Below are 25981 nucleotides of genomic sequence, written 5' to 3' on the forward strand. Positions count from 1 at the left end.
ACAATGCTGCAATTTACACCCCGAGGGAGCCTGATATTGTCGAGTGAAATTATAGGGACGTAAGAATGATAGGTGTTAGATTGATAATAAGTTGCCTTGACACATATCATGCTTATCATGTATATCACAACAGAAGCTTGATCTGAGCTGATGGACTGTTTATGGGTCATGGTCGTCTAAATCAACTCTGATAAAAACCATCCAGCGCATGTCGTATCTTTACGTGCAGTGTGTCAGGCTGAGTTTGGTCACTCCTTCCCTGTGCAGCTTGTAGAGCAGCTTAAATTCACTGGGTAGCTGATGAGTCTCTTGCCATTTCGTGGTGAATTTGGTCCCTTTCTTGTCATAGTAGTGGTAAGGCAGCTCCTTGCCCGTGTTGGGATCCCAGCCGAAAGGCCAAAAGCCATAAAGGTGGATTTCATCACACATGGCGAACGCCAGTGTGTACATGAGGATCCCAGTGCTGAGACGTTTGGGAGAAAGGTTTTTAGTCTTCCAGTATCTGTGGGAGAAATGAGTAATGAGTTTAACTTTACTCTGTAGCTGACAGTGGGCAAGTTGTCCCCATTTCATGCATATCATACTTGGGACAATAAAAAAATCTGCTATGATCGGATCAAATCTGCTATGATAAAAGCAACAGACAAGCACATGTGACATTTACTTGCAAAAAGTGCTTCTATTTTATGTATGTACGTTAAATATATGTTTATGTTTTATATAAATTAAACTGCAAAAGGTATCAGGAACATCTTACTTGTTGACATCATGCATGATATTTCCTGGCCAAGCCAATTTGACTTTCAGTTGGCCCTTGTGCTCCACAAAGAAGTCCACCAGGGTCCGGGTCACTGTGGCAGAGGTATGAAGGAAGAAGGCAGGGATCCACAGGATGGCTCCCTCCAGCTTCTTCAGATTGAGGAAGAAGTTATTCCTGTCTTGAATGGTCAGCAGGTTATTGTAGTACCTCTCCAAGATGCTGGGGTTGAAGGTGGTTAGGTTGGTTTTCCTTCCCACATCCTTGGAATAGACATCTGTGGGAGCGAAGTTGCAGCGAAAGACAAAGTCGGCTTGGTCGATTTCAGGGCCGCAGTGACTGCCTGTCAGGATGCCACTGTTTCCCACCACAGCACACATACTGTAGTGTTTGTTGAGGATAGGAGAGATTTCAGGGAGCAGCGACTTTAAGTTGTTACTGATGGAGAAGACATACTTGTGGCTGGAGTAGTCAAAGTGCATCAGCTGGCCAACACGCACGCTGTCCTTTGTGAGGGAGAAGTTGTTTGGAATGTCAATGTAGTTGAAGATATCTTTCCTGAAGAAGACAAAGCACTTTAGCACAATAAATGCAGGCTAATAAGAAGATATTCATTTGTTTTGGGTTACTATAAATAAATTATTTTGTAGCTTTGAACTCTTGATAGCAGACAGTATCATCTTGATGGACGACTTTCATTATTTTCTAGACAGTTGGTTGAATAACTGAAGAAAAGTTGTGTTTCATTACTGTTACGGATAAATCCGATTTCTGAAGCGAGTTGAAATCATACCTCTGCTGGTAAAATGCTGTCTTGTTAAACTTCCACTTTGATGGTTTTCCTTGGAGCTCCTCGTTCAAGGCATTGGTTAGCGGGATGAAGGATGGGTCTAGGAAATTCATGGCAAACTGAGACCTTAAAACAACAATGTAAAAAAAAGCAAACAAGAAGCTCAGTCGTCGTTGAATGAAAGTCAGTTTCTAGTTGAGTTACTTAAGGTTTGCTCTCTGTCTTTCCCAATTCCTTTGATGATCTTATAAAAAAAAAAAAAAAAGGTCTAGTTCTTTGCTCATTGTTATATGTTGTTTTGTTATGTATGTATTTATCTATTTTTTTTTAATAACATTTGAGATGCAGTGTATCATTACATCCTACATTTTCTTCTGACACTGAAAAAAAAAGAACCACTCGGGACCCTAAAGTCAATTCCAAGCTCAATTTCAAAGAAAATGGGATGTAATTTAAAATGTAAATAAACGCAGAATGCAGTCATTTATAATTCTTAAAATCACATTTTTTTTTCTATTGGAACATAAACAACATATCAGATGATGAAACTAAGACAGGTTAATCATTATTGGAAAGTATTAGCTTATTTTTAATTAAAGGCTTGAAAAGTAATTGGTTTAAATTAAAAAAAACAAATAGAGGATCATGTAATAACTAATTAGGCTAAATGGCAACACGTCAGCAACATGTTTTAGTTTTAAACAGCACCTAGCACCTTCATACAATGTCCTCTACTGTCTGATTTCGTGCTTGTGTTGTTCTCATTCATATGTAAGTCGCTTTGGATAAAAGCATCTGCTAAATGACTGTAGAATAGAATAGAATAGAATAGAATAGAATAGAATAGAATAGAACAGAATGAGCATTTTTAGGAGCCAGAGCCTCTCAAAAGTCCAAATGGGCCAACTTTCACCAATCTTTAATAAGTTTCATGTAAAAGTGAAACAATTTCAGAAAAATGTTTGTTGATTAATAAATCCAATTTGTAAAATGTGAAAAATCTTTGTGCACGAAGGGAGAAGACCGAAGCACCAACTGGATACCGGTGATCTTTGAGCCCTCACTCAACCGTGCATGAAATCCTGGCCTGATTCTGTACTGGAACTCACTGCATGTTCTCGGGAACACTTCCAGAAATCACTTTCTGTGAACACAATGTTCATCCACAGGTTCTAATATGAACAGAGGAAGCCATGCGTGAATATGATTCTGAAATTCCACCATCTCCTCTGCATGAAACACATTAAAATGGTCTGAGACAAAGAGGAAAACTGTTCTTTGGTCAGCTATTCAAAGTACTTCTGGGAAGCCATGGACATAAGGATCATTGTTATTGGTCTGTGTCTCTGATGGTATGGGGTTGCATTAGTGCTGATGGTGTGTACAGCTTCTACATCTGTCATGGCTCCATCAGTGTTGGAAAATGTAAAATATGCTACAATCCAGAAAACAACTTTTTCATCAAAAGTCTTGTATTTCAGCAAGAAAAATACTAAACGCTGCATCTATTATACAACATAACTTCCCAGGAGAGGAGTCTATAGGAACTGAACTAGCCTGCCTGCAGTCCAGACTTTTCACAAATGTAAAATATTTGGTGCATTACAAAATATCAAAAGCATTACAGGAAGATACAAAAGAAACATTTGAAATATGTGAATTAAAACAAATAACTAAACAAAAACTACATTTTAAGAGAGAGAAAGAGAGAAAGATCCTCCCATCTCTGCAAACATTTCACCTCATCTGGAGCTCTGCTTTCCACAACTTGGCCTTCTACCATTTTACTGCTACAATTACTATTTCTGTTCCCCTTCTGAATGATGGGAACTCACACCTGGAATTCCTTATCTAAAATTATACTGACAAGAAGGGACTCTCCTCCTAAACCTCCTGCAACTGCTCTGCTTGTTTCCTTGACATTTACAGACTGCTGATTAAGGTAGAAAGGATGTTGCACAATGGTAAACATCACCCTGTTGCAACTTCTTAGAGATGTGTTGCTGCCGTCAAATTCAACCTGAGCTGATTTTTCCATAAGACGGTGAAAGTCTCAGTTTCATCATCTGATATGATGTTGATGTTCTGCTATGAACTACGGGATTCTGAGGTTTGCAAATCATTTCACTGGGTGTGGATGGTGAGGCGAATATTTACAGAAGAGACATGGTAAAATGTGTGGATGTGTCTGGTTTTTAATACAGTGAATTGCCTTTTTTGGGTTCATGTTCAGCAGGTTTAGGGTCAAAACATCAACACCTTGGACAGCTCACATTTTGATTGACAGGAAGTACATTACAGAGAAGGTGTTAAGCTGGATTGGTCCACACAAGGCCAGACTGGTCTGTTTACACACACACACACACACACACACACACACACACCCTGGTCTGCATTTCATCAAGTGCCTAAAATCTGTAGAAAATAGTACTCACCGAAAACCTGCATGAAACATTATCCGCGGGCCCCCCATGTAATATTTAGAAGAGCCAAAGCTGTCTTTTCGCAGAGACACATAACTGATGAGCGACAGGATGAGCACAACGACGCACAGAATAACCAAACCCAGGGCCTTGGCGATGCGGACCATCTTGGAAGCGTTTTCATTCCCTGTGTATAGCTGCAGCGAGGCGTTGGCTTATGTTTTCACGGTCGGGACCGCTTAGAGGGGACAGACAGGGGCTCATCGGCTCATTTAGTCGTGCAAAATGTACAGTCCGCGGTCGATAGTGGTCGCATGGTGAAGATGCCGCGGCACGGTCCGCTCTCATTCCTCCTCCTCCGCCGGGCTGCCGGTTTAATCAAGAAGATGGAGCAGAAATGCGTGTCAACACTTGCACGGCAAGCCCCGTCCACCAGCAGCAGCAGCACCATCAGCATCGCTACTACCTCTACCTCCACTCCACCCCCCCACGCTGATGCAGAGTTTCTCTGCAGCTATGAGCACAAAGGAAAGCTTGTTCATGATTAACAAAAAAAAAACTGAATGGGACAAAAATAGATGAGGAATCATCACAGGAGCATGCAGTGAAATTCCCTGCATTTGTGCCCTCCCATAGAGAGCTTTATGGTAATATATTACCGTTTTCGTTTTTATTATTTAAGTAGAATAAACAGGACAAAACACAGAAATAAATAAAAAGTAGTTTTTATTTGAGAGTGTCACTTCCATCCTTGCACCATATCCCACATGTCTCAATACAATTATGCTGAATCACTAAACATTTAATTTTTTTATTTACATTTTTACAGTAACTTTATTTTTGTAAACATTACATGATTTTATGATATATTTAAACATTTTTATGCATTCACAGTTTATTTTTGCACTATACTGTTATATATGACACACAAGAATAATAGGCCTTGTGCAAACATGCATTTTCATGGGAAGAATACTGCCTCTATATAGGTGTAAGTATAAAAAGTGTAGTAAAAAATATCAAGGATATGTGAGTACGTTAGCTGGTATTCAACAGTGTACAACATAATCGGCATCCTCAAGTTCTTCTTTGTGCTTTGCTTTTTTTTCCTGGAATGTGTCAAATATGAACACAACTAGAAAGAGAAAAAACTTGGAAAAGACATTCAGATGTATTACCATCAAGCTGCCAAAGTATTAAAATTTTCTTTTTTTGCATTAGGATATGTTCTTTTTTTATATTACACTGACAGTAACACAGGCACTTGATGATCACAAAAAGTCTAACATTTTGCATACCTATTTATGATATAGATCGTACACAAACACACACACACACACACACAGTTCAAACACCTTAAAATTAATTACAAATCAGAGGACTTAAATCATTATAGTTCACAATCATGAGTCTTCACTCTCCATGGTCAAGAAATGTGGCTGGGAAGAAGGCTCCTTCACCATCACTTCCTAACGAGCCACACGGACTGTCTTCTCCGCAGCTCATGTCCTCAAAGGAGTCCTCGCTGCCAGAGAAAAAGGGGCCATGAATACAACTGTCCTCATATTTGCAAACCTAGAACTGGCTCCATTGATCAAATCCTTTTAAAACATTAAGTGGTAACTGAAGGGAAAATAACTACTTGAGATGACTAATTGCTTTTAAAAACCTGGAAAGAAAGACTAAGGAGGAAGCTGAAATATGATACATTTCCCACATACCTAAGATTAAAGCTGGTTGAAAGAACCAAAAGCTCTTTATTGTTTATTGTAAGCTGGTCTGAATAAGCTGCTGACCAGGACTAAAAAAATGTTCCTGTACTACTAGATCTCCCTTCCCACTTATTAGTGGAGCTATTGTGAAATTAGACTCCAGAATGCAAAAGCAAAATACTTGCATTGTTTGTTTTCTGTAGTTTTGAATTTGTCCATTTGCAAATTTATCACGACTGTGGGTAAGATTATCACACAGATGTTGTAAGATATTTGTAACAAAGCCTTTATGGTTTCCGATAGATTGACAAGTACTGACCAATCCCCAAAGCAACCAGAAAGCATTGGTCCAAACACCATCCCAAAACCATCAATTTGAAAGCTTAAAATGTTTTAGCCTTCTGAAATGGATCTGAATTCAAATAATGACAGGCTCAAAAAGCAAAAAGTCTTAGTATGATAAGCCCAAAAATCTGCTTACACTGCATATTTGAGGCAGGATTGATGCACCTCTGCCCCCCCAATTACCCTTCATGTGTAATCATAAAGAAGAGTGAGTATAGTATAGCTTATGAGTGCTGAAAACATCAGTAAAATATCAGCTTTTAAACAATATTTTTCAAATCTGTCACCATCACTGCACATTAAATTCAGTCAGATTAAAAGCAGCTTGAAGCAAGAAGAAAAACGGGGCTATTAACCTTTCACTCTCATCCCAGCTCATCTCAGGAATAGTTGGCAGCCCAGGAACGCTGACGTGACTGTTGTGAAGACTCTGTGCTGTTCTTCTGGACAAGATCCAAACAAGCTTTTTGTTGTCTGGTTTGTTGCATTCACTCGAGCAGTACTCAGTCATGCACTTGGCCACAAGTTCTTTCCAGTAGAGCAGCTCACTGTCACCAATCTGTGAAGACAACAAACAGGAATAAGCTGTTCTTTTACAGGTCCTACATGCACATGAGGCCAGGCAGAGCCTGCATCATACTAAGCTGTAAACATACCAATACATTTAAAAATGCTTTAAAGCAGAATAATTTCTATATGGTTCGCTTAATGCTAGTCTAGTCTTTAAGTCCAGTGTGAGGGAAAGATATTCTTATTAAAAGGCGCATTATGGTCCCTCTCAGTGTAAAGTACACTGTCTGTTCGATGAATACATACCTTTAGGTGCTTTTGGAATTGCTGGACAATCTTCAACAATGTGGCTGACTGGAGGGTTTCGAACTCTTGAGCGATGAGGGACAGTGCCAACACCGATGGCTGTAAAGATGGAAAGAGCAGTAGGACAGTTAGATCCAGGACTCATAGTGGATCCCGCTAAGCTGACAAATTGTCACCTAAGAACAATTCTTACTTTTGCTTTAGAGAAAACAAGCCGGCATAAGCAGGCTTTTAGCTGGGCTTCCAGTCTCCCAATGCTTGGGATCTCCTCCCTTAAAATATAGAGGGAATCCTAATGTGATCCGTCAAAACAGACCTCATAAAGCAGAATCTATTTGACCAGCTCTGTGCAAACTAAGGAAAAGTCTCACCAAACGGAAACAAGTACAAGAAAAAAAAAAAAAAGTATACCTTCCAGCAGACATGGAGGTGATGGCCGAGTAGTAGAGGTGTAGAAAGGTCAGGGCCGTCACTGCCTGGGGTTTCACACAGAGTTTCTCAGAAATGATCTTCTCCATTCGGGTCAGGTCCGACACGGTGAACTTGCTTTGGCTGATGCGAATGAGTTCATGAGAGGGTGAGACATTGCTCTCTTCCTCGACCATTTTGGCAGCGATGTGAAGACAGCACACTCCAATGCAGGGCACGTGTTTGGGTTGCACCTGCCACAACCCCAGAAAAAAGTCTGAGTCAACATCCCATGCATTATAATAAATTACACCCCTTATCAATCCCTTTTTTCGTGTATAGCACATTTAACATGAGTAGGTAAGCACCACACATAACTGATGAGCAGATTAATAGACAATAAGTTTAGACTAGAGTGGAATAAAATAAAAACTATTATCAAAAATAGACTAAATTGTTTGAAGAGTCAGAAAAACAGACAACCTCCTCCAAATAAGCAAGAAATAAAATGAAAAACATACAACCAATAAACTAAGTGATTTAAGTCAGATAGTAGACTGAGGAAGTAGTAAGTTTGCAGATTTCAACACTTTAAGCTGTTCTTGAGGCCTCTGTGAGACTGGTTTGCATAAATGCTTTGTTGAATGTCTCACCAAAGGTTTCACTTCTGCACTTTGGAACAACCAATAGACACATGCTAAAGGTCTTGCGGGGTCATATCAGTTCATACTCTGTGAGCACGTGAGATGTGTACGTCAACGAAAGCCCATGGATTACTTCATCCATCCATTATCCTAACCGCTTAATCCAATGATAGGAAGCTGGAACCTATCCCAGCCTATCCTATGGGCAATTTAGAGTAACCAAGTAACCTCACATACATGTCTTTGGACGGTGGGAGGAAGCCGGAGTACTCGTACATGAACCCACGCATACACGGGGAGAACATGCAAACTCCACACAGAAACCACACTGTCCTAACCTTGCCCCGAACCAGCAACCTTCTTGCTGTGAGGCCACAGTGCTAACCACTATGCCACCGTGGATGGATTACTTCATTTAAAAAAAAAAAATAAAAAAAAAAAATTCAATACAGAACCTGACTGGATCTCTAATACTGATCTTAGTTTTCACTCAGAGCTGTGGAATGGCTGAAGATTTTAAAACTTGCATGTGACATTAACCAGGGAAAGTTCAAGACTAGGTTTAAAAAAAAACAACAAAAAAAAACAAACTATTACACTTACAATCCTTACCTTCATAACAGTGAGAAATCGGTCGAGCAAATTAACAGCTTGAACAAAAGTTTGAGTGCTGTAGCCAAAAAAGTTGTTCAGGCCCCACAGTTCTTCCACTCTGCTGTCTCTGCATTTTGCAGACACTCTGTTGTGACTCTAAAAAAGATGTATTTTATATTAGGAGGGCTAAATTTGAAACAGTATACAATTTAGCAAGCCCATGTGTCTGCACACAAAGCCAGACATGTTAAAAGTAGACTAGTTTATTACCTCTGTTGAAGTCGACTCCATCACCTTCAGGCCGGTCTCCTTGGGAAGAAAGTTGTACTCTTTTGCACAACATGACTTCAGCTCTTTCAAGAGCATGCCGTCAACGCCTTGGAGATCTTTCATCCTGAAGAATAACATATTCAAACAGTTTAACATTAAAATCCAAGAAAATCTTCACAGCAATGGACAGCAATGGTTCCCTATAGGCTGAGGAGAAGAGCGTATATAGACGTGTCCTAAACCACACCTCCAGGGTGTCAAATGTCAGTGTACTGAAAAATCTTTCACCAACCTCTTAAAAAAAACAAAGAACACACACAACGCCCAACAAAAACATGTTTTTTTTAAATTATCATAAACGTGATTTGCATGCTTGAAACTATCCATAATGTTACTATGTTAAAGAACGGCGGACGTCGACACAATAGGGATAAGTTAGGCTTGATGTCCACAGGGATAACACAAACTGGGTCACACAGCCAGTCCAAATAACGACACCATTACACGTCGGAAAGCAGGTTAAATTGATCAAAACCTAAACTATTTAATGTACTGAAAATATTTTACTTCGTTTGGGTGAATAACAATTTGAAAAATTATCTTAAAACAGTGGGAGTATTAGCTAACTTAGCTAGCCTGCCAATGAAAATAATGTTTTAAACCCTCAGTTTACCTTTTCTTAACGACGCTGGCGTGGAGGATGATAACTGATCTACAGTTGCATTGCTAAATTCACTTATTCACGTCTCCATTTCGCTCACAAGGACGCTCAATTCATTTAAAATCGGAAAAGAAAGAAAATTTTCGATCCCATCCATGAAACGACGCCCATAAACAAGTTATCGCTATGCAGCCTGTAAAACTCTATTAACCATCATGCATCGCTGCAACGCATGCGTGCTTGCATCATGATAACGCTAACATGAGTTGTCGCAGTATTTTAAAATGTTGGCGCTAACAATGTTTCACAGCCATTTTTTCTGTCTGAAGCAAGCGTTTCTTATTTGTTCAGGTCTCTATGGCCAGCCTGAAACGTTACCAAATTATATTGAAAGTGCAACATAATATTTACTGACGAACACTAGCTTGGAGTTAGCAGAATTAGCTGCGGATGTTGTTTCCATGGTAATGAAACTTCGACGCCACCCTATTGTTCTGTAATTATTGTTTGTTAAAAGACATTTCAATGATTTTGTCTCGAATTTGAAGAGATATGTCATTAGGTTTCCAGCCTTCCGAAATTCAGAGTTTCGGGCCAAGTATTGATGATAGTTGTAATGTTTTATGTAGCGATTGTCCGCTGAAAGATGACGTACAACAAGCATCCGGTAAGCTAGCAAGCATTTTATTTAAGCACAGTTTAGTAGTTCGCTAATGTAGTGTTTTTCTAACTTGATCTTTTTTTCTTTTCTTTAAATATTATTTCATAGAAACCCAAAGCGCCTCTGTTCGGCTGAGATTTCACAATCTATCACTGGATGAGCTGAGGTAAAGTAGCTGATCCAGAGCCACAGCAGATTTATGTCCAGCAGAAATTATTTCTTTTTGTTACTTTGTGAACTCGTTTGATGTGCTTAAACCATTGACTGTTCCCTATCAAAAATTAGTTTCATTCAGCTGTACTAAACTAAGACAAAAGACTGTTATATTTGGTCTCAAGAAGTGATGGACGAAGCTTTCAAAATGTTAATATAAAAATGCCAATAAATGGAAGAAATCTTTATTAAAAGTTAGAAACTTACTTAAAATGATTTCGGTATGTAAACTTTTTTTTGTTGACAGTGAAGAGCTGGATAGACGAACCAAGGAGACGCAAAGACTCCAAGAAGAAGTGGAAAAGGCCACCAGAATGGTCCTGGAGAGGTTTGGCTGCACTTCTAAGCACAGTTTACCTGGACCAAGCAGACACAATGGTAGGTTTAATAACTGAGCTCAAGCATGGTAACATAAATACCATTGTTCCGTAAAATCAACAAAAAAGACTTGTATGAAATCTTTTTGTTCCACAATTCCCCAATATGATGCAATAAGTGAAAACAAACAGCACTTACGCTTTAAGTTGAGCTTAGTTGTTGTAGTTAAAAAGGGATGAATCACTGTACCTTGACAAGACAAATTCTTCAAGTCAAAAATTATATTATATTATATTATATTATATTATATAGTCATTTAGCAGTCGCTTTTATCCAAAGTGATTTATACAAAATGTTTATGAAGACTCAGGTAAGTAAAAGCTAAGCTGTTTCTCTGGTCATACACAGTGTATATTTGAAACTTTCTTTGCTCTTTTGATAGATGACTCATCTGAAGATACCACCATTCTTTCAGCCCACCAGCAAGCAGTGAGTCAGCCTCTGGTCTGCAATCTGGAACATTTAAATGAAGATTTGGTACAAAGCAATCAAAACTGCTACCAAAAGGATGTTTTGGAAAATGCAGTGGATAATTGCCTTCGACAATTGTCTGAATTGCAGCTCAACAAGGTCCACTTTTTTTTTATTCCAGCCATGTATTTTATGTGGAATGTCAGACTTTTGTTCATTTTGAGTATTTATTTAACCTTATTTAACACAGATGGATGATCGACCTGAACAATACAACTTAGATCATGAGAGGGCCACAGTAAAACTGCAAACTAAACTGCATGAGGCCCAGGTGGAGAAAGATGGCCTGTCTTACCTGAGGTGAGCGAAGAGACATTCTATTTCTTTGGAAAATTGTAAAAATCCAATTGATCCACAAATCTTTCTACATTTAGGGTGAAGCATTCAAGGGAACACAGTGATCAGATGGAAAAGATGCTGTGCATGTTGGAAGACCTCCAGATCATCAAAAGCTCTGTGGACCAGAAGCTCCAAGAGACAGAGAATGAAGCACTGGCACTTAAAAGGAAAGTAGGCACACTGGAAAAGGCTGTCAAAGAAATGTACCACATACTGTGTGAGAAACAATGTGGGTACAACTTTATCACAGCTGAAAGTGCAAATAGCCAAACACAACAGTCTGTGGCTAATGAAAATGAGGAGCCCAACAATAAAAACAAGCTACTAAAAAGATGTTTTAATGTAAGTACTATATGTTGGATAATGATTATGCTTCATACTTTTTGACCAGTCCAAATTATAACTTTTTTTTATTATCTGTTTCATGCCAGCCAAACAGACAAGAAAAGAATGAAATATACAGTGGTGTAAATAAGCAGGAAAGGTACAGTTTGAATGTTTGGATGCCAAACTGTCATTATTTCTTTATTATTGTTATGGTTTTTGGGGGGATTTTTTTTTTCTTTTAATTAAAGGCCAAGGATCAGATTTAAGTACTTGATTTTGTTAGATCAGTAGTGCAAAACAAAAATATAATTGGAATATTAAATATGATAAAATACCTGGTTATGAATTTGATCTCAAAACTGCAATTTTACCCATTTTATTAATGATTTTTATTCAGTCATGACACTTCTGGAGAAAGTCATGCTTTGCTTTTTCTTTAAAACAATGTCTGTTTAACCATGGAATGTCTCCCTATCAATGTTTTACCTCAGTGGTATACAGTATTTTTGTTTATTTTATAACAGATTACCTAGCAAGTCACTTCACAGATGTTTTCTGGCTTTATTTTTCAGAAGATTGTCAATGATGAACCATAATGCAGTGTAGCTATTTGCCAGAACTCCTAATGAGACTGATTTTCCTACCAGGGCTAGTCACAAAGATACACAGGAATTTAGTTCTGAAACATAATTCCCATCAATATTGGAATGGCAACTGAAGCTAAATGGGTAATTTTCCTGTGTATTACATCCTTATATTAATTCTCGAATGTTACCTACACTGTTTGGTTATAAAGAACAAATATAACCAATGACTCATAAATCTGAATTTATTACATTTACCATGCCAATAGTCATATAGACTTTGTGCATTCTGTTGTCCCAGAATTGAGGAGCTTATTACAAGTCTTGGCCAGGAGATGGCGACGCTGACTGACAAACTGAGCTCATCAAAAGATTGCGGTGTCGGCCTGTGTACAAAGATGGAGCTGCTGAAGTAAATGTTTATTTTAAATTCTTAGTTAGAAATATTACATGTGTTTGTGTTTACCAAGGAGTTTTCAGTGAGTGTTATTCTATAGTGATAATAACTCCATTTTAAGTTGTTAGCATATAAGAAAATATTAGAACTGTGAAACAACTAAACCTATAATGTGATATGTAGAAAGTTATCGGAGAAACAGGCATCATTGCACCAGCGGCAGATTGGGGAACTTGAGTCAACCCTCGTCATCTGCAAAGACAAGGTAAAGCATATGCTGTGATGTAATTGAGCAGACAATGACTGAACCAATCAAAAATGTTAACTTGGGGTTAAAACTGAAGATGAAGCAATACTCTAGACATTTTCGAGAAATGACTTCTCATATCAGAATGAATCATTTTGTTTTTGGTTTGTTTGCAATGTGTGGTTTTGTAGGTTTGTTGTCTGGAGCAACAGCTCATTGAGGTTCAGACACAACAATTGGGCACTCAGAGAAACAGAGATCATTCACTACAACAGGCAAAGGAGCTTCAGGCCCACCTTCAACAACTCAAGGTACTGGATTAAATGACAAATAAGTAATCAAGGTGTTCTTTGTGTGCAGTATCATAACACCCAAAGTCTGCTTTGTGTCTGGCCTTACATGAGGCTACTTGCATAACGTGCTGATGAAGCAGCTTAAACACACATGTGGAATTGTCAAAGATACTGACACGGCCAGAGGGTGGTTCTTCGAAAATACTTAGGTTTTACAGGCAAAATTGCTTAAATCTGTGCTGATGACATCTGTGGTAAACCTGTTTACATGTATATTTGTTTTCAGCAAAAACATCTGCATTGTGGAGTAGCAGCAGTAGTAATTTAACTGGTAATTTAACATACCTCATTACTTTACAAGTGGCCTCTTTCTCAAGAAATCTGTCTTTAAAATTCAAAAAGCAAAAGGCTGGATTTAAACTGCAGGTTTTGCATGTAGCTATGTAAACATGATGTTTTTCTTTTCTCTGAGGCAGTATGTTAAGGCAAGTGAAGCAGCCTTTGTGCATTAGGATTACACAAGAATCTTGATTGCTTTCAGAATAGCTGCAGAGTCAGTGAGTAAATCCATCATAGTATTTGTTCAAGAATGATAAGATTAGGCCACATCCTGGTACATCAGCTGGTTCCTTTCCCCAAACTGAACTCGTGAATTTCATGCAAAGCTGTGTTTAAAATGTCCTCACCTGTCCTTTTCTTTGCTGCTTCCTCTTTTTTTCCCTTTGTCCTCTTATTTGATAACTCTTGTCTTATTTAATGAGTGCAATGCCGGCCATTTATGATCTTTTCTGTGCTCTGTGTGTCTTTGCTGCTGCTCTTCCTGCCTCATACATTTCATACCTGCATGTGAAGGGACGTCCCAGAACAGAGACATGCCACCAAATATGAATATTTTCCTGAGCTTTATATGTATTGGGGTTGTTGTTTATTCTCAAGTCAGATGGTCACACTTTTAACTACTTGTTGTAGACAGGAACTCATTATCTTACACCCAGATGTTCCCTTTGAGATTTGTGTTGGGAAATGACTATACATCTTTGTCTGTTTTTATCTTAAATCTTTCAATTTGAATCAATAACAAATATTGGTTACACAGAGGTGTGTATTAAGTGGTGTGTATGCAGATCCCAAAGTACAACATCATTTTAGCCATATTTGTATTATTTTTACTTTCAACACTGATAATATCTATACAACTAAATATTACGTCAGAGAAAGATGAAACGTAACGGACTGCCTTTAAGGGGATTGTGTTTCTTCACACAGCTTAAAAACTATTTAGTCTTTGTCCATTTCCATGCTGGTAGCTCCTTTCTCTTTATTTAGAATTGCTGTAAGCAGCAGCAGCTCGAGCTCCAGGAGGATACACGGGCTCTGAGAGGACAGCTTGAGGTGGCCAGAGAGCGGCTTTGCAAAGTGCAGGAGGAAAACAGCTACCTACATGCCCTAATGGACCAGAGGGCCCTGGAGGATAGGAAGTTGCTGGAACTCCTGCAGGAAAAAGATGCTGAACTATCTGTCGGGCGGCAAGAAATCCAGCAGGTGATAAATCCCACAAAGTTGTTTAGAGGGACGTGTTTTTGTTTTTGTAGGGATTTTCTACCCACAAGATAAATTTTTGCATTACGTACATGCACAGCTCGGATAACGTCGTGTCTGTTATTAAAACTGATGTATCTCTCAGCATCTTGTAAGGTTAGAAGAAGCTCGGAGTCAGTGCCAGGTGCTGCATGCTGAACAAGAAACACTGAGGCTCACACTCAATGACAGAGAGAAGATGATAGACGTTTTGAAGCTGCAGATGGAAAATAACGTCCAACTGACATCACAGCACAGTCATACAATTGACAGCCTTCAGCAGGAGAACAACCTCCTCATCAACCAGCTGAACCAGCACAAACTGGACATTCATCAGCTCAGAGTCAGAAAAAAAATCACTTTTTTCAATCCATTTTCTCCTCTTTGTATTGATTTTCTTTTCTAAACCTCTGCTAATTTCAGCCTTTCTGTCAGGCTCACTTTCTTTTCTCCATTTTTGCAACAGGCAGATTTAGTCCAGCACAAGTCAGACTTGGCTGTTGCGGAGTGTGAGAGACAGCAGCTGCAGGCCTCAGTGGCTGAACAGAGCCAGCGTGTACGAGAAGAGACTCAGGAGAAACAGGAAATTAAGACACAGCTGGAGTTGCTGCGTTTACAGTTACTCAGCCTAACCAGTAAGTTCAGTGTTCATCACCACAGAAAAGGCTAAAGTTCATTATATGTGCAGTAGTTTGTGTCACACTCAAGCAGCACTGATGAACTCCAGTTCATTTGAAGTGTCCATGTATACTTGGTTTTGAGTTACTAGATATCGTTTCCCCACGGCAGGCAAAACTGGTTTTAAGTGGCATTCCTAGTTTATTTTTATTGCCTATGGTCAGGAGACTGCTGCAGTCAGCCTTCTCCATTCCCCAGGAATTGTAGCTCATAACGCTTCTCCCAGGAAGAGAACAACTCTCCCTTCTCTATTTTTTTTTTTTTTTGTTCTTGTCAAATTGAATTATCCTCTTGTCCTGCTGTGTAAGGAAAACAAAGAACTGTCTTTGGTATGTTTACTCGGTCAACCAAGCCCTTCTATGGTTGCTAGTGTTTTCTTATGTGTTACGGCACTTTCTTTGGATGTAACGCATGTGTTTGTGTGGGCACGGCTTCAGAGGAACACAAGGAGTTGCAACTCCTCCACAGCTGTAAGAACGATGAGCACAAGGGTGTGGTCCTGAAGCTCCAGAGTCAACTTAAGAGCACCCATGACAAGCTTGATGAGATCGGGCCCACCTTGAGGGCCTTTGAAGGAGCGGATGGACATGGTTTGATTCACACTTACAATTTAAATTGAAAATTCACTGAAAAGCCTTGTGCATAAATAAGATTTAAGATCAAAGTGCAGTCAATTGCAAATACTTGCATGGAGCAGACATGTGTTTATCAATTTCTCTGCACCTCCTTAGGCCTCCAGGTGGCTTTAGACTTGCAGAAGGAGATTACTGCCAGAAGAGAGCAGGTTGACTCTCTGCAGGGCAAAATCCAACATCTGGAGGAGAACATAGAGAAGCTTAAACAGGTTAAAAAAGCACTTATGCACTGGAAACTCCCTTCATGAATACTTACATGTCAGGTCAAGTATGAACTTCTCACATGCCAATTTGCCACGTTTTGGTAACGTGAAATCTGAACTGAAATAAACATGTCAATAACAGAAAGATGCTGAAGTTCTTTTTCATTTTGATAATTTTCATTTTTGTGGTGGGCAAATTGTCCAGGAGAAGCGCTACCAGAGCCTGGAGGCCCAGCGTCAACTCCAGGAGCTTACTTTCATCAGAGAGGAGAAGAGACAACTTTCCAATGAGCTGAAGGCCCTTCGCTCCATAAACCAACAGTTACGGGAGCGAATCAGTGAGCTGGAGGCAATTCTTCACAAGGTGAGCGTATGCAATGACTATGCAGTCACTTAGAGGCTCAAAATGCCTTCCAGTTCATTCCTTTTTTTCTTTTTAACATAGGAAAAAAATAAACATTAAAAAGTTTTAATCTCATTTCATAAAAGCATATTTTCCTGGTCTCTCAAACAGTTTTATCTCCTGAAACAAAACAGAAAACTTATGTTTCATTTTTTGGGTTAAAAATGGAGTGGCGAGGCCAGTTCTGTTATTTGTCTTTTGTTTAGTTCAGACTGTGATGTGTTTTGTCTTAAATGTTTCCAAAGATGTCAGAAAGCTTTGCAAACTGTCAGGATTTCCTCCAGCTGAGGGAGCAGGAGTATTTTCGTCTCAAACTCCAACATGCTCTGGACTTGAAGGTGAAGTATTCCCACGTAAAAGTTGGGCAGAAATTTTTTTTTCTTTAAAAGGAAAATAGTTTTGTCTTCTTTGCAAACCAACTGTGTGCTTGTGTAATGTATGTGAAGAGTTTCAAAATGGTCTATTCTTATCAGCACACATATGAAATTACACAAGGACAACACTGGTTTTGATTGTTTCAAAGATATATATTCAAGTTTTGTTTTAATTCTAAAATGCACATTTGTTATAACACCCAAAGCTTTACGGTAATGCCTGTGGATTAGTGAGAAAGTTATCTGTGGATCTGCCAAACAGGATTTTAGCCTTCATTTCAAAAGAATTATAGAACCAGTTTTCTTACCTCTGGCTGCACAAACTGAATTATCAGGGACAAAAAATGGGAAACTGTTGGCAAACCCAGTAGGCGTTAGGAGTGGATTCAAGATTTGTCATGCTGAGATTAGTGCAGTTTTTCACCATCATTTTTATGGTGAAGAAGGCAGCTATTCCTTAATAAAAGCAACAAGTGTGTCAGTCTTAAAGGATTACTAAGCAGACATGGTGCTGCTGTTTATTTAACAAGTATTTAAAGAATAACCTGAATATTTACTGTCCTGTTGTTTTAATACATTTACTGTCCTGTTGTTTTAATAAATTATATAACACTTGGTTTTTCATTGCCATTAGAAATGTGTGGAGATTTGTGTAGGAAATGTTAACATAAGAGACAAACAAAATGCTGAAAATACAAAAGGACCACCTATTTTGTTATCTGTAGGAGCTCCAAGGTCAGAATTTGTGCATGGGTCTGAATGTGCTTCCACCTGACCTGAACTCTTTATCCCTGTCTGCACACACTGTTCCACCCTTCTCCCAGTGCTTCTCCACTACCCAGACTAAGGTACAGTTAGAGACTCCCCTCATTTCACCTGTCTCTAGCCCATGTTTTTCTAGCCCATGTGCTTGTTTACATCGTTTTTATTTGGCTGCACAGACACAAGCTCAGCACATCTGCCTAGCCCTTAAATCAAAAACACTCTGGATTGCATTCCTACAGTAAGAAACCAGATGGTAATTTCAGCACAGCTGGGAAATACTGCTTTGGTTTGTTTTGTCTTAAAGTGTTACCCTACTGTGACCTTTTGGTTTGTATATTGATTTAAGCCTGATGAAACTTGTTGTTGCTAATAGCCACAGAATTGGAATTTTTGTCATTAACCCGTATTCCCTGGTTTCACCATTTAGACGTTAACAAATGAGATCAAATAGTTTTTTTCTTTTACATCATCTGTTGTCTCTGTGTGTTTGACGGCTGAAATAAAAAATGCAGCATGAGAGTTCCCCGGGCGAGCTCAGATTTCTCATCAGAGAGCCGCCAGGAGTGGTTTCAGAGAACCGCAGACCACACACCGATAAGAGCGGCGGTTTCTACAGGAGGTCTGCTCCAGAAGGAGAGCACAGAAACACGTTGTATGTCACACACTACAAGGATTTGCTTCTTATGTACCGTAGCTTAGGTCACATTTTAAAATCATGTGATGCAACTAAATGACCCAGAAGTTACTGGAAATGATGAGGAGGTGGGGGGGTGTTCATGTTCTTGTTTTCTAAAGTGTCTAGTGTCAGACCTCAATTTAGATAAAAACAAATATTAACCACCAAATTTGCTCAGATTAAAAACATTTCTTTCTTTCTGTTGTAGTGTGATATCTATTATTTTTCTTTTTATTAAACAATTCTGACAATAACTTACTAAAATCTGGCTACAGACTGAGGAGAAAGACCAGTAGCATGTACACAAAGTAATCAAACCTGATGGAAATCACTTTTTTATGACTTGAATATGACTCACTATGTGGATTATATTTATAAAATGGATGGTTCTACTATTTCTTCACTTGCCCTTTTCCCCACGTAACATACAGTGTGCCGCAAAGTGCTTCAGGCTGTGTAAAGTGATGTAATGTGTCTCTGTCTGCTCATACACTCAGTGAGCCACAATTCCTGAAGACAACTGAGCTGAACAGGAAGATGATCAACAAAAGTGAGTTTTATAACTTGCCATACAGTAAAATCTGTTTAAGTTTCTTGTAATAAATCATTATTTTCACACAATTTATGAAACTGTGTCAAAGATTTATTGATGTTAAGCTGCAGCTGTACACAAAAGACATTTTATGCTTCATTTTAGTATTTAAATCCTTGATTGATCCTCTGACTTTTATTTTTTTTTTCTTTTAAGATGCAGTGACTGCTGAAGTTCACACCAGCTTCTCACAGCTGGGTCGCAGGTCACCCGTCTACACTCTTCTGACTTCTAACCCAAACAGCTGACACGCAACACAACAATCTGGAGTCTGGCACCTTCTATCAGTAAGTTATTGGAACTGGAGATACTACAATTAAACAAATTGCTCTACACATTGGGCAAAAGATTGTGTTTGTAAATAGTTAAAATTTAAACAGCTACATACGTTTATGGTCAGAAGAAAGCCAACCAATCCTAAATCCATTGCACTTAGATCATTGTATGTGGAAACTTTAGCTGACAAGAGCCAGTTTTGTATACAGACTGAAGCATTTATGGCCTTTTCTTTACTGTACAAGTTCAGTGTGTACTAAACTGTGACAGTCTCTGAACTTGCAGGGTGAGCTGAATAACATCTCCCTCAAAGTCAAACATTTCAAGCTGATAAGTAACAGAAATTGAGGTAGCTGAAATCTGTTTTACAAAAAGGGGCTCATCTCTTGCAGTTCACATAACATTTTCCCTTCATCATGCCTGAGCGTTTGTTTTTTGTCTTCCAGAAATCCTGTTTTTCAAAGTCTCATCAGACAAAGTTCAGCCACTCTTGAACTCAATCATGCTTGTTTTCATAATTTATTGTTAATAAAGGGCTTACAAGGATTTTAAGTGTCTTGATTGGTTACTGTCAGACCAGAAATGTGTAGTCAGAGACTGTATCTGAAAACTGCATCTTTTTATAGCAGGGATTCCCAACTTCAGACCTCTTGGGCAAATGTCTTCCAAGTTTTTTATGTTTCCCTGCTGCAAAACACCTGGTTTAAGTGAAATGCTTGTTGTCAAATTCTGCACAAGCCTCTTAATGACCCATTATTGGTGTGTTGCAGCAGGAAAGCATCCGAGACCTGCAGGACCCTCGCCGAAAAGGTCTGGATTTGGTGATTCCTGCTTTATAGAATAGATTTATAAGTTTACTTCAAACAGGACCCACTTAATACTTTCTTAAAGGCGCTCTACGGTGCTATTTCTAGTGTTCTGAGCTTTCTACAGTGTTATAATGTTGAATAATCATCAGACATATGAGTGGTACCGTGTTTTTTTTCACATAAATGGATGTTTGAGTTTTCCAGCATGCTCTTTGTTTGGTTTCCATGGTGACAAACTATTGGTTTTTCAGAGTTTTTTCTACTTTGAAATTTTACTGACGTTCTGGGGGAGGGACTCAGTTATTGGTCATCTTTTCTAGGTTGTGCACATTCGCAAGAAGAAAGCCACGCCCACCTTCACTGCTCAGTATAACTACTCCTAGCAGTTGACCAATCAGACGCAGCCTGCAGGCAGGACATTTGTTTGCTTGTGTCTGTCAGAGGCTGATCTGAGAGGATCAAAACAAAATGAATGAAGGGGTTTGTGAAAAATGCTTGTTATTTCTGGACTTTGTGTCTCCCAAGACCACGCACTCGGTCTTGTCAGTGAGGAAGGAGTGAAACCAGTGCAAGGCAGTGCCAGAGAGGCTGATGTAGTGCTGCAGATGGTGCAGGAGAATGTTATGAGTGTGTGAAACACAGCAGCGAGGTTGAGAAGGATGAGTGGTGAAGATGAACCAGAATCAGAAGTCATCAGCATATCGGTGACTGATAAGAGCAGTTTCTGTGCTGTGAGGGGGCGAAAACTAGATTGGAATTTTTCATAAAGACTGAAGGATTTAAGGTGAGCCAAATGGAGATGACTTTTCTAGGAGTTTTGAAATGAATGGCAAGTTGGAAATTGGTCTGTTGTTTGACAGGGCTTCAGGATCCAAGGAGAAGAGGTTTAATGAGGGTAGCTTTAAGGGTACGTGGAGCAGACAGGTTGGGAGGGGATCGAGGGGGCAGGTGAATGGTTTAGATTTACACATTATGTTCTCGACCTCTTGCTGCATTGTTATGGAAAAGTGCGAAAGATGCTGTGCGTTGGGTGTAGGTATGGGAATGTCAAAGTGCAGACAGTTTAGAGATGAAAGTGAGGAGCGGATATTGTCAATTTTCGAAATGAAAAAATCGAGAAACCGGTTAAAATTTGTCTCTGTGTGGTCTTAGAATGAGGAAATCTGTGGTTTCAGAATATGATTAATTGTAGAAAACAGTTTTTTGGAATTACCTGAGTTGTTGTTGGTGAGTGTTGAGTAATGCTCGGACCTGGCCCTTATATCATTACTTTTCTTTTAACCCGATAATTTACAATAGAGAAAAATTGTGATGAACTACGTCTTACATCATCCTTGTGTTAGAAAAAAAAAACATCCGTTTGCTATTCAGTCAAGGCAAACAAGAAAATAATTTTATCTTGGGATTCCAGTAGTGTTCATATTATCTCTTTATTACTGCTGTTGTGTTCCATACTTTGATTTTTTGTGACCTTTAACCAATTTGGGCTTTTTATGGGCTGTGTCTCTGTGTCCTGGTCCTCAGGGACCCCAGCCCTGCTTTTAATGTTATTCAATGTTTGTAGTTTTTTAATGTTTTTAGGTGGAAAACCCTACAATGTTTGAAAGTTTTAGATAGTTCCCTGTTTTAACACACCTGACTCAAATGGATAACTCAATTGCAGACTTCCAAGGAACATGATAAGCTGTTCAATGAATCTGAATCAGGTATGTTGGAGTTGGGAAAAACCTGAAACATGCCAGACAGGGGTCCTCGAGGATCAGCACTGGGAAACACTGGCAGAGAGCCTTCTTAATATAGCGTCCCCAGCTGTTTCTGGCTGTGACAGGATTCACTTTTGGCCTGTGAAACTTCCTGACATTGATGTGGAAAGTTGGTGGCACGCAATCTGATGGTTTCTTCTTCCTGTACGAGTTCAACAACCATCTTATGTTTAATGCTGTTGGTTCTTGTGGAAACAAACAGTAAAATCATAATTGTTTTCAAACTGGGTTTTACTGAAGAGACAAATTATTTCCTTAAAATTCTTCCAGCTCAGGGGTGTTCAAAGTCCGTCCTCAGGGGCCGCTATCCTGCAGGTTTTCATTTATTCCTGCTTCAACATACCTAACTAAAATTAAATTAATCCAACAGCCTATGAACTATGGACACTCCTTTTCCAGCTGTTTTCATGTTTCTATGCGTATTTTATTGATTCTGTGGTCAACTGTGGCATATTGATATTTCCTCATGTTGTATGAACATTTGTTGGTACTAGTCTTGTTTGACCTTGTAGTTTTCTCACAAAGGTGATAAAAATCACTAAAAACTGTGTTAAATCTTCCCAGAGTTAGTTGTTTTTTTACTTTTATTTTTATGGCCACACATTCTTAATTATGTAACGGTTTAAGATGCCTGAAATGATCCAATAATTCCAAAAAAGTTGCCAGTACTTGCATTTTATCGACAGATTGTCCCTGTTTTCATCTGCCCACTTCCCTTCTTGCCTGGTTTTGTACAGTTTCCCGTCCTCCTCCGCTTGGTCTCCTGTAGGCTCAGGAAATGCTGAGATGCTGTTCATGTACTTGCATAAATTCAAATCTTGTAATACTTGATTGGAAAATTTGACAAATATAAAATGCCCCCTTATGCCAGTGGAGTGTTCAGCTGCATTTAGGCCTTATTTGCTTATCTGCCCACCCTGCAGTTTGGCCTAATTCTAGCACCAAACAGTTTAAGGAGCCATGTTATCCTTGTAGAGTGGGTACATGGCAAGAAAATACTGCACGAGTTCTTCCACAGAACTATGTGTTGATCTGGTTTGAAGGTGTTCGTTTTAAAAAAGCAGGAGATACTTGTTCCAAGTGTTTTACTATCCTGGAATATAATGGGTGAAAAACCTGTCTAGACTTCAGAATAAAACTTATGAGAAACCCTAAAGTCATCTGAGCGCAAGTTCCCAGAATCCCAAAAACTGCTGACTGAGAACAGTTTGTGTCCTTAAGATAAAGTCCTTCTCCTTTTAGGCTGCAACATATCATTTTACCTGCTGATTTGCTGAAACAAAACTTTACTATTCTGAGAAAGCAGATTCAAGTATCGAAATATCAGATGAAGCTAAATGAATATGACTCAATGAATAAAAAGAACAAGAAAGGACCTTACAAGTATAGTACGGTATAATCAAAGTACTCTTTAGAGTTACATCCTTGACTCAGGGAGACAAAACTGTACACCAAGTAGCAGGTAGTGATAGTGAGGTCCCTGTTTTTGTGACAAAGATTACAACTGTCCGTCTTTCCAGGTAATTTTTGCATAAAAAGTCACAAACTGTTCGATCACAAGAAGTCCATGTCCCATTAGTTTGAATATGTAATATGTGTCAACGCTGGTTATAATTCAGCATCAAATACAGTGTAATATTAAACCTGCTAACAGAGACATATGAAGTGTGTTGAGTGTGCGTGTCAACTCGCAAATTATTTACCAAAGTAAAAAAAAAAAAAAAAGAAGAAAGGTGAAAAGAGACTTTTAATTCATTTTTAGTCCTTGTGTTCATGGACTTTAACTCTTCATTTGGTTTTAAAAACATTTAGTTAAAAACATGTTTTGTTTTTAACTATTATCTTCCTTTTAACTCTGCCAGCTGGACACCCAACCTGGACTTCCCTTGGTAATGTCCCAGAGAAAAAGGACCTGATAAGGCAATATAATTCTGGAGCCCGATAGCATTTCAGACTTCTTGAGTCTGTTGTCTTATTATACAGAAGTTTTGTCTTAACTGTCTTTTTTTGTGTTGTCTGGTAGCACAGCAATGTCGTGATGGGCAAGATGTGCTTTATGTGTTTTAACCTATTTTAATAAGATAAATGAATTAATAAATGAAAAGAGGAAAAAAATCACTGAATGTTTTTGCATGTAAACTCAGTGTGATGGTTTACAGCATGTCTGCAGAGGCAGATATGAGGTTAACTGTGAGTTTCTTCCAAAAAAACTAAAGTTGTCTTCTCCATGTTTGCTTGCTGGATTCCCAGCAGATTACATTATAATCTGATGTGAAAAAATAAAGGTAGGACAAGTTGCAGGTCTAATGTGTTGAACGCCAACATTTGTAAGTCATTTGTAAGATATATTACGATTATTTAAAGAAAATAAAGGAGAACCTGTAAGTTTACAAAGTTTTTACAATAGTAATGCAAGAAGTCTAAAACTTTTATTTTGTCTAAAAATATAAATTAAAAAAACGCAGTCGAACTTTTTAAATGCAGTCTAGTGTTTTCATTCAGCGATGAAAGCAAATCATTCGACCAGCAAAAAGTCATCATTCTATGTGTAATTATTGCATCCACTATCACTTGTTTAAGAAAAGAAAATAAGACTTTTCTTTCAATAAAAGTGAAATATATTTTTCCGTCTAAGATTACTTTTACCCATCAGACTTCCTTCTTTTTCTTGGCCAGTTTGCCCACTAACTCAGCGTCGCATCCTGTGGGATATAAACAGGCAGACTAGTGACCATTTGAAATAGCAGGATGTCCATGCGTGCAGAGAATACTGCAACATGTATTATCTATTCCTGCTTATACCTTTTTTTTTCCTTCAGTGACTTCTGAATATTTCTCAACTCCTCTCATATCCAGAGGACAGGTTTTCTTCCTGTCCTCAGGCAGGTTCACTTCAGGCGAACCAGAATGCATCTGTGAGGCTTTAATGTAAATTTTTAAATGAAGCATTGTACTGGAACACAGTTTCGGGAGCTTATACCTGTCTTTAATGTGTATTTGTCATATTTTATGCCAGCTCGTCACATTTCTTCAGAGCTTCAGGAGATTTTATAGACTACTTGTCAGTATATAATATAATGTAGACTTAAAGATGTAACAGAGAATTTCTCAATAACTGGGCAAACTGGCTTAAATGAAGACACTGCCAAGAATACAATATAAATACTCAATCTGTAATCTTTACCTTAATTTATAGACGTACAGTGTTTAGCTTCTGATTTGTCAGGATCACTGTCAAAGCAGGACATTGCTGGCTGTGTACACAAACGCTTCACCTGTGTGGGAGTTTGAGCTCTAGAGGGCTCTCCTTGTTAGATGATTGATAAGTAAAGTAAAGTAATGGGATTACATTATTTATAATCCCATTGATAAGGATTATTGGGATAATGTTGATTACTGGGATATGCCACTATGATAGCATGAAATTTAATCTTCAATCGGACTGTTTATAAATCTTAACTTGATTAAAAAAAGTAAGACTCTAATGTAAATATGATCCATAGCAGATATAAATACGAAAGGTAATAAAGGCCAGATGCATTTAAACTATCCAAACTAAAAGAAAGAATAAATTTGATCAAAACTACATTACAAGACAAGCATTTAATCGAAGTACAATTGCATTATTTTAATATCACCTTTTATTCATTTGGGTAAATGGGGAGAACACTCATTGTCAAAGGAAATAAAATGTGTTGTTAGGTGGAGTTTTCTTGTAAAAGCACTTTATGTACTTCTGTGTTTATTGTTCATGATGTATCGTCTCGCTCTTGTTATCTTAGTATACTTAGTTTACCAGGATGAATTGTTTGCTTTGCACTTAGCCAGCAGTTTCTGAAATCAACCAGTCATATTAGAAGCTGCCAAGCATATGCAGAAGTTTAGAACAAATGCTGTCA

At 38.5% G+C, this 25981-nt stretch overlaps 3 protein-coding genes across 3 annotated transcripts; 1 reads left to right on the forward strand and 2 right to left on the reverse strand.

Annotated features, from left to right (window-relative positions):
• Positions 1-219: 219 nt before the first annotated feature.
• Positions 220-4137, reverse strand: LOC306764411 (alpha-N-acetylneuraminate alpha-2,8-sialyltransferase ST8SIA3-like; the record flags this gene model as incomplete). Its single annotated transcript, XM_079251577.1, has 4 exons — positions 220-502; positions 758-1315; positions 1551-1673; positions 3983-4137. 4 exons carry the CDS (start codon positions 4135-4137, stop codon positions 220-222), a joined length of 1119 nt encoding a protein of 372 aa, XP_079107703.1.
• Positions 4138-4921: 784 nt separating this feature from the next.
• Positions 4922-8897, reverse strand: LOC306764221 (cyclin-G2-like; the record flags this gene model as incomplete). Its single annotated transcript, XM_079251292.1, has 7 exons — positions 4922-5495; positions 6384-6586; positions 6844-6942; positions 7037-7115; positions 7255-7505; positions 8508-8645; positions 8760-8897. The coding sequence occupies 7 exons, from the start codon at positions 8895-8897 to the stop codon at positions 5384-5386; spliced, it is 1020 nt and encodes a 339-aa protein (XP_079107418.1). The 3' UTR covers positions 4922-5383.
• A 1075-nt stretch (positions 8898-9972) lies between these two features.
• Positions 9973-19512, forward strand: LOC306764189 (uncharacterized protein; the record flags this gene model as incomplete). The annotated part of the gene is made up of 21 exons (XM_079251228.1): positions 9973-10087; positions 10190-10247; positions 10542-10672; positions 11055-11149; positions 11334-11443; positions 11518-11824; positions 11914-11966; positions 12695-12805; positions 12974-13055; positions 13229-13348; positions 14657-14872; positions 15015-15251; positions 15375-15543; positions 16024-16176; positions 16318-16430; positions 16630-16788; positions 17073-17165; positions 17927-18049; positions 18479-18618; positions 19140-19192; positions 19391-19512. The coding sequence occupies 21 exons, from the start codon at positions 9973-9975 to the stop codon at positions 19480-19482; spliced, it is 2730 nt and encodes a 909-aa protein (XP_079107354.1). The 3' UTR covers positions 19483-19512.
• Between the last annotated feature and the right edge of the window lie 6469 nt (positions 19513-25981).

The sequence above is a fragment of the Telmatherina bonti genome, assembly GCF_933228915.1.
Source record: "Telmatherina bonti genome assembly, chromosome: 13".
Lineage (NCBI taxonomy): Eukaryota > Metazoa > Chordata > Actinopteri > Atheriniformes > Telmatherinidae > Telmatherina > Telmatherina bonti.